The sequence below is a fragment of the Cydia fagiglandana genome, chromosome 4 (assembly GCF_963556715.1).
Source record: "Cydia fagiglandana chromosome 4, ilCydFagi1.1, whole genome shotgun sequence".
NCBI classification, from domain to species: domain Eukaryota; kingdom Metazoa; phylum Arthropoda; class Insecta; order Lepidoptera; family Tortricidae; genus Cydia; species Cydia fagiglandana.
The window spans coordinates 17,604,879-17,619,277 of record NC_085935.1 but is presented as its reverse complement, the minus strand read 5'-3'; the positions used below and the strand labels follow the sequence as shown (position 1 = coordinate 17,619,277).

General features: G+C 37.8%; 2 protein-coding genes across 2 annotated transcripts in view; one reads left to right on the top strand and one right to left on the bottom strand.

The window, feature by feature from the left end:
- LOC134663968 (myosin-VIIa) overlaps positions 1-14,399 on the bottom strand; it is a 55,507-nt gene that overhangs the window by 21,968 nt on the left and 19,140 nt on the right. Inside the window, exon 2 of the mRNA XM_063520523.1 lies at positions 5,207-5,252. Within this exon, the coding sequence (XP_063376593.1) occupies positions 5,207-5,224 (18 nt within the window). The 5' untranslated portion in view covers positions 5,225-5,252. The remainder of the gene's footprint in view (positions 1-5,206; positions 5,253-14,399) is intronic.
- Positions 12,401-14,190, top strand: LOC134663862 (uncharacterized). The gene has a single exon (XM_063520384.1). The coding sequence runs from the start codon at positions 12,844-12,846 to the stop codon at positions 14,188-14,190; it is 1,347 nt and encodes a 448-aa protein (XP_063376454.1). The 5' UTR covers positions 12,401-12,843.

Genomic DNA, 14,399 nt, shown 5'->3' with positions numbered 1-14,399 from the left:
TTAGAGCAATGAATGGGGATAGGTGAATGGGTATCGTTTCTTACAAACAATCCGAGTTTGCTAAAACAATTGGCGGATGTTTGAATGCAGGTGGAAATCTTTTGTTTCCGATTGACCAACCCGGCAGTTCATGGTGATGAAAGACGGATTGTGAAATTGTCCCAAGTAGTTGTAACTGTAACTGAGCTGTTGCTGTACCTGAGCTCAATGATAAGAGGTAAAGAAACAGTGTAATGTAACACTTAAATATGTAAACAGCCTAAGTTCGAGAGTGTGCTAAGATGCATTACATTTATATGTAGTATTTCACTTCACGGTAGTATACATACACATTTTACTTATTTCGAGAAATCAGGTAAGTAGGTACTTACTATTTATTTATAACATTTAGGTATCTAAGACACTGTCAGTGAACAAATCTTTACAAAACTGTGAACGCAAGCACAACAAGCTAAAAACTGCCGTACTTTGACAGACATTACATTGTAAAACATATAATTTTCTCAGCCGCGATGGGTGCGGGTTCGCTGAACCAGTTTTGTCATCCACTTGGCATTACGAATGCGACAACTAATGGCCATGTTATAAATTCCGAGTGCCAATCCAGCCGTGTTTTTGGGACTTTCGATACCGGTCGCGCCGGCCGTGTGCAGCTTACAGAACATATCTACTTTCTAAATAAAAGTTCATTAGGCGACATGCAGCTTAAACAAGTAGGTATCTTAATAGTTGTTTGTTATGAAATAAATGTAGTCATTGATGCAAGGATAATTAAATGAATAAAGATATTATGCTTCTTTCCAGCTGAGGCCCGAACTTAGAAACGTGGAACTACACTTATATGACACATTACGACACCTAAATAACGAGGCTATAAAATGTTATAAAGTAAAAATATTTCAGAAATCAACGAGAATATCGCAATGCGTTATTTTTACTCGTAAATATTTTTGAAGTATTTTTACATTTAGGTTTTTAATGTTTTATCTTTTAAATTTTCTTTCAATTTAAATAACTATTGATTACGAACTATTTAGATTAACTACCTAATTTCACAAATAACTTAATGTATTTGTAATTTTATGAGCAATTGCCGAACAACAATAACCTATATAGATTATTATAAAACTGCGTTTGAAATGTTCATGTTTTACGACTTTTTGGCATCAAAATAAGGTTTTTGGCAAGACTATTATCAAACAATAATTTTAGATATTTTACGTCAGTATTAACAAGAACTTTATACATGTACGGTTTTGTAATGGATTCAAGTATTAAATTTAATGATAGATTTGTAGTTATACCACATTGATTACGATTAAAATACTATTTTCAAAATCCGTTCGCGAAATAGGTTCCACATATTTTCCATGTTTCGTTCACCGAACGGCCGTTCGGTGAATGGTACCCATGGTCTCTGCTACCGAACTCATGTTTGCGTTGGCCATGTTTCTATTCGACGTTCATGAGAATATCATCCTTATTACGATAACGGCTAGGTCGATACTTATATGTTTATTTTTTGTGACCATTATTTCAATGCCAGCGCTTTTCAAACTTTAGACATACTTATTGGACGCCTGATAATAGTCTTGGAATGTGGACAAAAAAACTGAATAGGATAATAAAAATAATGAAGCATGATGTTCAAAAATTTTTTTTAGATTCCTCTCGTCGTGGGCGATTGTGATTTTTTAAATTTTTATCTTTTGTTATGAAATTCCGGGGTTCACATACAGGGTGGCTAAAAATTAACTACATTCCCATTCCCAGGGAGGTTTTGGGATTATACTGAGCAACTTTTACTATGGGACCAACTCCGAAATCGTGAAAAAAAAATTACCCTTCCATAGAAAATGGACCAGCCAAAATTTATGAAACAGCCAAATTATTTTATACATATGCGTACATGTTTTATAATTGTTGCGTACCTTACTTACTGACTTATTTTTCAAAAGAATTATTTCAATAAAAAAGACACGTCAAGATCGCTTACCATCTTTATAATGCTAAAAAACGAAGCATAGTAGGGATTTAATAGTGAACTACTGAAGTTTGAGCACCACTCAACACCATATTTTCATACAATTATTTCCTAGTTCGGTAATGCGGGCTCCCTATTCGGTATAATGTGCAAATCACGTTTCTTAGTTCGGTAAACGGTACTAACAAGGAAATTGGAAGAAATGACTTTAAAAATGTTTTTAATACACGTCCAATCATTTCAGTAATTTATAGGTATGTTTAAATGAGGACAAATTTATCTATGTTTTTATTTTAGTATTGAACATATTCGTAAGAAAATATCAGAACGAATAAAAAAATTAAACGTAAGTCTAGGGCTTAAGCATTCGGTGAAGCGTACATTTACCTTATAGGTAGAGAGATAGATATTTCATCATTATTAAAAGCAGATTTTTTACTGACTTTTTAAGGTTTATAAGTATGTTTTACTCTCACAATATGTGTATGATTTTTAAGTGAGTTGTAGCCCTTGATGTAGTTTACATTTTTTTATTAACACGTTAATTTTTTTCTGACTTTGCCTTTACTCTACTTCATAGAAATCACATACTCGTCTCAAAATTCCAAGTCATCGCACATGTGTGTACACTTGTAACGTTAAAATGTACAGTTAACGACTGCTTAAAAGTAGCATCTTGAAACTAACTGTTCAAATATTTGCCCTATTATTTTGGAAAGAAAATATTAAGTTCTAGTGACACTTATGTTTACTTTTTATTAAATTGTGTGCATACGTATCGATATTTTTGTATCGCTGTTTACGGATTACTTTACATGTAGGTCGGAAAAGTTATTTAATTTACAAACCAAAATTACAGATTATTACAAAAGCCTCGCGTTAAACAATGCAGTCTAAAAGCGGCGCCGGTCACTCCTTGGTGCCCGCCCACCCGGCACTCTCGATCTCATTCGGCCTTTATTTGGCCGGGCCTTTAAATGGCACTTCCATTTATGAAATTGAAACGAGAAACGAGGTAAGTGCATGCGAATTTCATATGGGTTACAGCATTTAGTTGCATTAAGTTGGCCACCAGGAGCCTTATGGGAAAGTTGGTCATGACGCCATGTACAAAATCTATTTGGTATTTGTATTTCTATAATTTATAGGGATACATATTTACCTAACATTTGATTATTTTAAATATGATATCTATATCTATTCATATAATATTAATTTAAAATAAATAGATAACAAAATTAAATGACTAAGAATACATTTCTGACCATATTTATATTCTGTTTATATGATGTTCATTTATGTTAAAGAACTTTCGCTAGCTATAAATAATCAGTCAAATTTCATCGCCGGATTGTTAAAGGGCCATTAAATAAACAAGCAATATAAATCGTCAACCATCGTCAGATCTATAAAATCAACCATGTCTACAACTTAACTTGTAACACTTTTATGCCATTTCGAAGTGATCAAACAGCCGATGTATAATGTTATGGGAAAAGAAACCTCCGGTCGCACCGCTTGCCGTTGACCGCATAATTTGCTTTCAAGTTCAAGGCTTGCTGTAGTACTCTAGGTGTAGAAGGTCTCATTAACTAAGTTACATAGCGATGTTGCCGAACGGCAAATGTTACCTACTAAGTAAGTACTTAATAATAATATACTGTGAGACAGTACCCTTAGCCCTAGTCCCTAGGTATACCTACTCATAAACTATAGCCGATTATATTTGTATAACTTTCTGACTAAGTATAATAATTAATTAGGTTTAGTGGAAAAATGTACATTCAGCCAATATTATTATCTACATTCGCATTTTCCAAAAAGTTTATTGTATTTAATTATCTACTTTTAGATTCCCCAATCCGCATTGGCCTAGCGTGGGGACTATATGCCAAGCCCTCTCGCGCATGAGAGGAGGCCTGTGCCTATATAGCTGTGGGACGTATATATATAGGTTGAATTATTATACTTTATTCATCATTTTTCTTAGGCTAGGTTTTTATAATATGTATATAAAAGTAAAATATAAAAACACTTACAAAACAATAAAAAATACATATAAACACATTATAAAAAACCTAACCTAGGGTGCCGCCAGCAGCGGGGCAATGCCCAAGCTACCGGTGGTCAGGGCTGCAGAGAGAGGAACCGGCGGACTATCCGAGCCGTGTCCAAGATCACCGCCTTCTGCATCTGTCCCTTGATCCAACCACCTAGCGAGAGTCTCTCAAGATGTTGGTCGAGACTATTTGCTATTAAACCGTTCACTGAAACGACTATCGGGACAATGATCGTCGTCGAATTATTATTATTATTACTTTTAGACTACAGTAAAGCTATTTATGTTGACATACTTACATATTAATAATTTAGAAAACGTTAATCGCAGGTCTTGGAGTGGTCAGTACCTAGCTATATCTTTGTGTTTGTATCGGTTTGGCAACACCACATTCCATCTGCAGCCTTTGGCCATTCACCTAAACATGCTATCTAAAGTTTAAATTCTTAATCTTAACTATTAGAGCAATCAATTCAATTAGATTAGACAAGCGTTTTGAGAAATTAATTCTCTGCAAGCTGGAAATCGTTTTAATACCTTAATTTGGCCCTAAATGCACCAATCCGAGTTTGCGCAATACCAGCATAAATTTTGGGAGCCTTAGAAGATAAATTTTTGTATGTAATAAGTACTTATGAATTTGAATTTCGAATTGTGATACTTAATTATGTAAGGACAAACTTCTTATTATTTATTTTTAATAAACAATCAGTTCTTTTCATTGTGCTACTGAGGTAAAATAAATAAGGAAACGTAAAATTGTTATTAAAATACGCACTTACAAACATACGTGGACACTTCAACAACGGTGGAACATCTTGTAAAGTTGTAGTCTTTATGATACCCGCATAAGGAAAAGAGAAACAAATCTCTCAATTTGCGTGGGTCCACCTTTACGGCAAACAACTTTCGCAGCACATTGAAAAAAATTACAACGCACCGGATTCTCAAAGACCGTTCGAGTAGTAGTTACCAATTATAGTAGAAGCAAGGTAAGAATAAATTGTCAAATTTCAATTCTTACGTTACTCCGACTAAATAAGTCTCCAATAATTTTGTGAATAACCGGTAGACTGTACTTTACTGACTATAATATAAACAAAAAATTAAAGTTGTTTTCAATTGTTTAAAAAAACAGTAAACTTAAATAAGCAGTTTCTTACCCTGGTAACGATCACCATGGCGACGGCATGTGATCACCGGTCCGATCTGAAACAGAAAAATATTGTTTACAAACAGAATAGATCACAGTCTTTTGAAATACATAAAAAGTTTAGCAAGTAAGTACGTTAAGATCAGTGCATAGAAATTTCATTATTGTGTAAATACACAATGATCATAGAAATTGCATTATTGTGTTAAAACACAATAATGCAATTTCTAACGCAATTTTATTCAACATTTATTAAAAAATACAGCTGACTGCCTGCACGAGCATATTACCTACTTAACAGTAAGTATTTATATCCATTTGAAAACTCGTTCAATTGTACTACATAAAGTACACATTGGAACTAGTTTCCTTCCATGTGAACATACGAGGTATGTTAAGTGACGGTTATGACCCGATTGCATCAGCGTTGCACGGAGGTGGACGCAACTGAATGACCGTAATGCATGTTTCCGCGCTCGATTATGTCACTCTAATAACTAAAGCTTAGCTGTTTATGGGTTTTTTTAATGATTTAGGTACCTAGTAATGAATGTTAGCAAAGATTACGGTGAGTACTTTTATGAAGTGGAAAAAGTTGAGAAAAATCTCTGTGGTTTCCACTGGTACGTAACAACTTTGGTAAATTAAGTGGGTACCTATAACTCCTCACCACGTGTGTTAGGTATAACAGAAAAAGCTTGGTTACCCCTGTGGGTAAGGTAGAATAAGAGTGACATTCCATTTCCAACTGCAGCTGCAATACTGTTCATTTTACTATGGAAACGCGTCGCTGTCATTGTCAATTTCCATAGTACGCTTACGCTTATTGTAGACCTGTGAGCGTACCAGAGAGGACGTAGTATGCTTTTCTTCAGTTCATGCCTGGGCAGCGTAGCGTAGTCATCATCTCTATCTAACGCTCTTCCATATTAGTGCAACAGTCATAGTTGCGTTTCGTTCACTACGGAGCGTAAAGGATTGGCATGTTGGGTACGCACTCTGGGCATCAAACCACGAGCTGCTGTTTAGAAGCCGCAAGTCTAAACCGTGCGGCTATCCGCTTATCCGCTTACCTACTTATTGTCAGTTTTACGAGCACTCACTGGCTACTGAAACGTATCTTTAGTTTACAAATTAAGTACTCATGTTTACAGATTGACAAGGAAATATGAATTACAGCAGGAACACCTGACGGATCATTTAGAAGAAGTTGCTAATGAATGATTGTCGTATTTTACCTATAAATAATGTATGCACGAATTCACGATCAACATGACGTTTGATGAATATGCTAATGATGTTTCAACGTTCTTGTAACATGACATGCCCACATTTCTATTTGATTATAAATCGAAATAACTACAAATCATCAATGTCTATGTCGAAAGATTTGACAAGACTATGAACATATTTTTCAATTACGTATGCACTTCTAACGTTCCGGCAAGCACGCATGAAATGTACCTACTATGAATGCAAATTTCTTCAAAATAAATATATTTTCAAAAAATGCCAAAATGGTTACTGAGTGGGACCCACGGAATACAGTAGACGGTGCAGGCCGGAGTTTAGGCAGACCGAAAAGGAGATGGCGGGACGACTTGGACACATTCTACCCCAAATGGTGGGAAAATGCCGATGACAGGGTCGAGTGGAAAAAACGAGGGGAGGCCTTTGCCCTGCAGTGGGACACCAAGTAGGCTAGAAAAAAAAAAAAAAATATATTTTGTTTTTTTTTGCCATTTAGGTACATTAATTGGGAATAGTTTACTTTTAATTTGAATCGACGCATATATGTCTCAAATAAACTTGAGTCCACTTAATTGGATATGACAAAACGGAATAAACTAGTTACATAGTTATTTAACGTGCATTCAATATTTTATTAACATCTTGGAATAAAGGATCTACTTACCTACTTATTTAATAACTAGCTGTGCCCGCGGCTCCGCCCGCGTGGAATTCGGTCTGTTCTATTTCTCTCCCTCTCCCTTGGAGGCGGAACTTGAAGTAAAGTTGACAGATGGATATGCTAGAGGACTGTAGTCCAGATAAAATATTTTACAATTAGGTACCACTAAATAAAACTACACTCCAAAATCAATAGCTTTTTGCGCCCTTATTCAAATTTTACACGTGATTTAAACGACAGAGTAGTAGGTGTATATCGGACGATACAGTAAGGTATACGCGCGCGAGCAAAAGCGAAGCGGCTTGCCTGGCTAAAGCGCCACTCACCGTGGTCTTCTTCAGACTCCTGAGGAAAACCACGTGCCCTTTGTAACCTCAATGCGTTGCGAGACTTTCGCGAATCATTCGATTTTTTTGGAGAAGGCATGGTAATGCGTATAAAATGCGAGTCCCAAATCGTTTGACTCCGCAAACGACCAGTGCCGGATTAAGATATTTTGATGCCCTAAGCATTTCTAGACCATGGTGCCCCCTCTCCCTAGGGTCGTCAAGATTATATTGAATTTCTTTTTTGGTCAATTGAGTGACGTTCATTGCCGCATTACATTACAGCTGGATATGGAAATCAGTCACATCATTTTATCACGAAAATTGACAGTCCTGCAGCAATAACGTTGCAACAGAGTAATGCTGCTGCAGTCGCCACCTGAATATCACCTTTATCATATCTTAGAATGTAATTGAAAACGCGAGCGAAGCGAGCGCGAAAATTTTTCGATATAAAAACGCAATTTAATAGACAGTTGGTCATTTTTACTTTTCGTATGGAAATCAGTCACATCATTTTTGCACATAAATTTACAGTGCTGCAACAGTAACGTTGCAACACAGTAATGCTGCTGCAGTTGCCACCCGAATATCACCTTTATCACATCTTAGAATGTTATTGAAAACGCGAGCGAAGCGAGTGCGAAAATTTTTCGATATAAAAACGCAATTTAATAGACAGTTGGTCATTTTTACTTTTAGTATGGAAATCAGTCACATCATTTTGGCACAAAAATTGACAGTGCTGCAACAGTAACGTTGCAACACAGTAATGCTGCTGCAGTTGCCACCTAAATACACATTTAATAATGTTATTGAAAGCGCGAGCGAAGCGAGCGCGAAAATTTTTCGATATAAAAACGCAATTTGATAGACAGTTGTACGTTTTTACTTTTAATATAGAAATCAGACACATCATTTTATCACGAAAATTGACAGTATTGCAGCAGTAACGTTGCAACAGAGTACTATTTTCGATATAAAAAACGCAATTTGATAGACAGTTGTACATTTTTACTTTTAGACCCAACCAGGCGCGAATCCAGGATTTCATACAGAGAAGGGATGTGACAGTTTTCTATCAGCCTAGCTTGGCATAGGGCTCGATATTTAAGGGTCTCAGCGAGGTTGTTTTCATACAGAAAAGAAGCAAGAAAGCAGAGCTTGGAATTGACCAAGTGAATTGTATTGGCGAAATGTGAGCAAGGCAGAAGGCCCAGCTGCGAAAGAGGAAAGCTTGGATTTGCATCCACGCCCAAGTGTAATTAAGGCAGAAGATCAACTTTGCCGTAAGGGAGAATGCCTTGCATAAGTCCTCACGCCGAACTGCAAAAGAGTGTCGCGGCTAAGTAGCAACTCGCCTTGGCCGACAAATCTGCCGTGCAAGAGAGAAAAATTCGCTATAAAATCGGTAACCTATGTCGAAAAAATCAGGTGGCCGTAAGCCCGAAAGCAAGATTCTTTCCATGACTTTAAGGGCGTCCGCGTAAGGTCAAATCGAATGCCTACGTTGGAAATTTTCATACGTACCCTCACTCTCTTACTTTTAGTATGGAAATCAGTCACATCATTTTATGACGAAAATTGACAGTGCCGGAGCAGTAACGTTGCAACAGAGTAATGCTGCTGCAGTTGCCAACCGAATATCACCTTTATCATATCATAGAATGGTTTTGTAAACGCGAGCGAAGCGAGCGCGAAAATTTTTCGATATAAAAAACGCCATTTGTTAGACAGTTGTACATTTTTAGGGTTCCGTACCCAAAGGGTAAAACGGGACCCTATTACTGATACTTCGCAGTCCGTCCGTCCGTCAGTCACCAGGCTGTATCTCACGAACCGTGATAGCCTAGACAGTTGAAATTTTCACAGATGATGTATTTCTGTTGCCGCTATAACAAAAAATACTAAAAACTGAATAAAATAAAGATTTAAGTGGGGCTCCCATACAACAAACGTGATTTTAGACCGTAGTTAAGCAACGTCGGGCGGGGTCAAGTACTTGGATGGGGGACCGTTTTATTTTAGCCTGTTTTTGCATTATGGTACGGAACCCTTCGCGCGCGACTCCGACTCGCACTTGCCCGGTTTTTTTATTTTTAGTCCCAACCAGGCGCGAAAAAGTTTGCCCCTCCTCCCTAAGTAGCGCCATAAGAATCAGGGGCAAACTTAAATCAAGCGAGTATTGTGGCTAGCCCCCCTTATATGGGATGAATTTTTATAGCCTATAACCTGGCCGGAGATTTTCTCGACAGATTAGTAAAGTTTTCATCAAAATCCGTTCAGCCGTTTTCACGTGATGCGCGTTCAAATAAACAGACAAACAGATAAACAGATAAACAGACAAACAGACAAAAATTCTAAAAACTGTTGGAACGTGTTCTGTTATCGATTCTAAGTATCCCCAGCCAACTTTTTTTCAAATATCTTCCATGTACAGACTTTCGACCGTCTACAGCTTTATTATATGTATAGATTGCATACTTAAATTTCCATTCCAGAATGAATGAAACTACAATTCCTTGTTTACAATAATAATTTTCGTCAGAAACTCGAAGTTTATAATAAAGCTCGCAACGTAAAATATGATTCGATTAGGGCACTACACAGTATCAGTCGTATGAAAATGAGTGAGAAAATGATGATATTTCCGAAATGTTGGTAATTATCAACAAACATATTAAGTCTGCCAATATTTAGTTTATAAATATGCTTCATGAAGACTCAATTGTAAGCCGTTACGTTTTGCGCTACGCTAAAGTTTAAAAATTAACTGCGTCACTTCACGCCTATTGGTCCAACTATTTTCACCTCACGCGTAGCCATTTCTGCCTCTTCTGGTCCGCAGCTAGATATACTTAACTCCTAATTGCTAACGCCTAGATGCCTAACGGCACCCGCTGCTCTCAATTGAGTTTTATGCTCGGTGCTATACTGCTTAATTAATTATGAGTAATGTTTACTTTATAAGACTTCACCACATCGTTATCTTAATCGCTAAGCGCCGGACAAGCTTCAGTGAACTGGGGAAATAGTTTTGCTGAATATGTTTTGGAAATTAATTATGTATTTTATAATCGTATATTTTTACCTTAAAACTGATTTAATGTACGTTTAAATTGTCCTAAATACTTGGTATATATTTTTTCTTACGCTGCAGCCTAGCTGATAAACTATTATATTTTGTCCTACTATAATTACGTAATGAAAGGAACGTGTTTCTATATATTAATATGTATTACATAATAGATAATTGCCGCGTTGATAGGTATGTATAATGTATTCAAAACGGCTTGACATACTATTGTTAATTTATTTATGTTTTTATAGTACCTATCTAATAAACCGACCATGCTATTCTAAAGTTCTAACAGGATCTTTAATGGACATATAACCACTTGTTTGTTAAATATATAATGCAATATGTCGTGTTCTTCTCTGTACTTACACGTACTATTTCTTTATTCTTTTATTTTTAACATAATGCCGTCAAAACGTTTAGAAGTTTATATATAGAACAAAATACTTGCCAGTATAGGTACGTAACATACTCAACATCAAAAAACAAGTAGGTACCTAATTCCCAGGTAGGTAACAGAAACTTCCGCCATTTAGGAAAATGATTACTTACTTAACTTAAAAAGATTAATTTTTCACCGCTTTTCCCGCAGCGTTTCAATAGAAACACTCGATTCACCTGCCGGCCACGGGGACTGAACTCTCCGATATTTCGCAACTTGCCCATTGTTTCTGTTACGATGCTCTTATTGTACCACTCCTGCGCATCCAATACAGCCACACACCAATTGTAAATTAATAGCACTTATTGCTTTTTTACTTTGTAGAGTTTTGTTCGCAGGTGAGTACGGCTTTATTGAGATGAAGGTCGGCATCCCAGTCTTGTTTTGTTTGTAAAGAGATTTTAATAAAATCTTTCTGCGTAACTGAGTACTGGGTTAGAACCGGTTTGCGGGGAATCTTAAATTGCTTACAGTGTAATTGTTGGATTCATAATAAATAAATAAACCTAATATCCTGCAAAAGATAGTTATGTAGGTACCTACCATATCTTAATATCATTTATTTATAATTTATTTTACAATCTTTCGAAGCCGGATCTGTCTATGCGCGTAGGCGCTGCTGGTCTAAACTTCTATGTATATCCTTCCATCCAAAAGCGTATGCACAAATCCAATAATAATCCTTTAACTTAAGTACTATTTAAACATCACGTATTTCAAAGGATTCAAAACAGAAACGTGCGTATTGTTCGACACTCATACCATAACGTTTTACACTTAACGAACCTTCCTGAAACAGGAATAATAACAAAAGACTCCGGCATTGCCGGCATTGGACTGGAATTTTAAAACCTCCAGGTGCTAAATGCGGCATTGTTTTAAGGTAAGATTTTGCCTTTTAAGCTTTTCACACTCGTGTTCTAAGGGCAATAATCTTTTTACGGCGACAAAGCCATGAGAGGTCTAATGAAGAGAGTCAATTATAATGTATAAACAAAGTGAAATTGTGAAGGGGAAAGTATATAGGTAAGTATACTTAGTTATAGTAGGTGTTTTTTTAAAGTCCGTTAATTTCAAGGGTGCATTCTTCTTCTTTAAGTGCCATCTCCGTCCAGGAGGTCGGCGACCATATGTCTCTCTATGTTCAGTCATGCGAATAAGTCCATCTATGCTCTTCACTTTTAACCTGCATTAGGTGCATTCCTGAACTTAAATTAAATAACTTTCTCAAAGATACCGGTATTCTAATTAACTACATTTAGGAGATCAAATTAGTGTTTAGTATGAGTTTATACATTTGCTACCTGCAAAGTGCAAGTGCTATCTCGGACGTTCGATATTCGGAATGCCATAGTTTTCAATTTATTTGTGAAGTTAAATATTTTAATATCCGTGTTACAACAACGCTACTAATTACTTTTAACGAAAATAAAAAAATACATTTATAACGCACCAACCTCAAACGTCGGCCCGGCCGAACGAAACTCGCGGATTGGACGACTTACCTGCTGCACCGCATGAGCCAATCACAGCTCCGATTCATGACGCACTGCGCGTGACCGACCGTATACAGATACGTTCTCGCCGCTCCCGCGCAGTCCGGCAACCGACGCGATACGATTAATATATGTTTAATGATAAGTTGTAAATCACTACAGTATTTAGTGCTTAATTTCTAATAAGTTTCCCATAAGAACATTACGAGTGTAATTATTCAACAGAATACACTTTTTATTCAGTATCGGTGTCGTTTTCACTTTTAAATAGCCTCCTCATCCGAACCCCGAGCTAGCTGGCGCTACAAAATGGCTGCCCAAGTGTGAGGCTATAGTGAAAAAGTGGACTTTTGTGCCGTGATTCATTAAAATAAACAATATAGTGTAATAAAATGCCGCCTAAATCAAGGAGAAATCGACGTGTGTCGACGCCGACGCGAGATGACCTCGAGCCCGCTCGAGAAGGTTCTTTCACGAGAGATGACGTCGCGACGCTTGTGGATTCGTTGCAACGGTCGCAAACCAACGCCTTCAGGGAACTGCTGGAAAGCGTCATCACAACCTCTAGGCACCCGTCGTCGTCTACTACATCGACACCGTTTCTTGTAGAAGGAGGAAATTTCTCTCGCTGCAAAGCTCGATTCGCTGGAAATGCGGAAGAGTCCATCGAAGGTTTTATTGACGCCATTGAGGCCTACAAAGATTGTGCCAACATCTCGGACGATAACGCCATTCGTGGGTTATCAATGCTACTAACGCATTCAGCCGCAGATTGGTGGCAGGGCATAAAACCGGAGATAACTTCATGGGCCGAAGTCATTGATAGTTTGCGCCATACCTACGGCGACAATCGAGCTCCACCACGCATTTACCGTGACTTATTCGCCACACCACAAGGCGAAGAAAATACACATGTTTTCGTCGCAAAGTGTAGAGCGTTGTTGGCAAAATTGCCGCGTAGCGAGTTGGCCGAGAAGGTACAATTGGATATGGTGTACGGACTGTTAAACAAACGTATACGCAAACGTGTTAAGAGGGAAGAGTGTAAGATATTGTTACAAAAGGCGCGCGCTGTCGAAGAATCGTTGAACGAGAGTACGAACGATACAAAGGCCGCCGCCGCTTCCAAGAACGTGAGCTACGCCTCGCCGAGTCGTCCCGTCGCCGTGTCAAAGCCGCCGCGCGCTGCCGCGAGCGCGAGCGCCGCGCCGCCGTCCCGCGAGCCCCGCGTGCCTCCGCCGCGTCGTTTAGATGATAACAGTGATAACAATACAGCGTCCGCGTCCGCCGCGAAATCTAAGTCGTATAGTAAAAAGTGCGGGTATTGTAAACGTTACGGCCACGTAAAAGAAGAATGTAGAAAACTAAATAAAGACACTAGTGGTACGTCTAACGATAATAATAATAACACATCAGATGTTAATGTCTTACGTTGTTATGGTTGTGGTCAAGTAGGTGTTATACGCGCAAATTGCGAAAAATGTAATGCTACTTTCTGTACTGTCAACTGCAGCATGGATTCGTCCAATCCAGGGTTAAAGGACACTGGTAAGCAGACTAAGAAGCTCTCCCCGGTGAGTAGTACTCTTAACTCTATACCTAAGGTTCAAAATGATAAGCTTGACGAGATCTTTTTGTCTCCCACTGATTTTCGACATGCACTTCCTGCAAATTTCTTTGGTGACGGTTTAGTAGCAAAGCCGGTGTTTGCCCCGCGCCGCCGACAGCTCCCAGGATGACCCTGTAGTCGTTCAACAATCGTGCACACTTTTTGCAAAGTCCATTATTGATAACAGTGATAAGCAAGTAAATTGTCCCCGTAGTAAGGAAATGTCATTTTGCACCGTGTCAAATAATATTAGTAACATCCCTGTGCTGCCAGATCAGGTCAATGACGCCAAATCTAGGTTGACTACAGCTGTTTTAGGATCAGCTGATAACAGTAATA

Coding starts and splice junctions, on each gene's coding strand:
- LOC134663862 (XM_063520384.1), top strand. CDS start 12,844: ATGCCGCCTAAATCAAGGAGAAATCGACGTGTGTCGACGCCGACGCGA.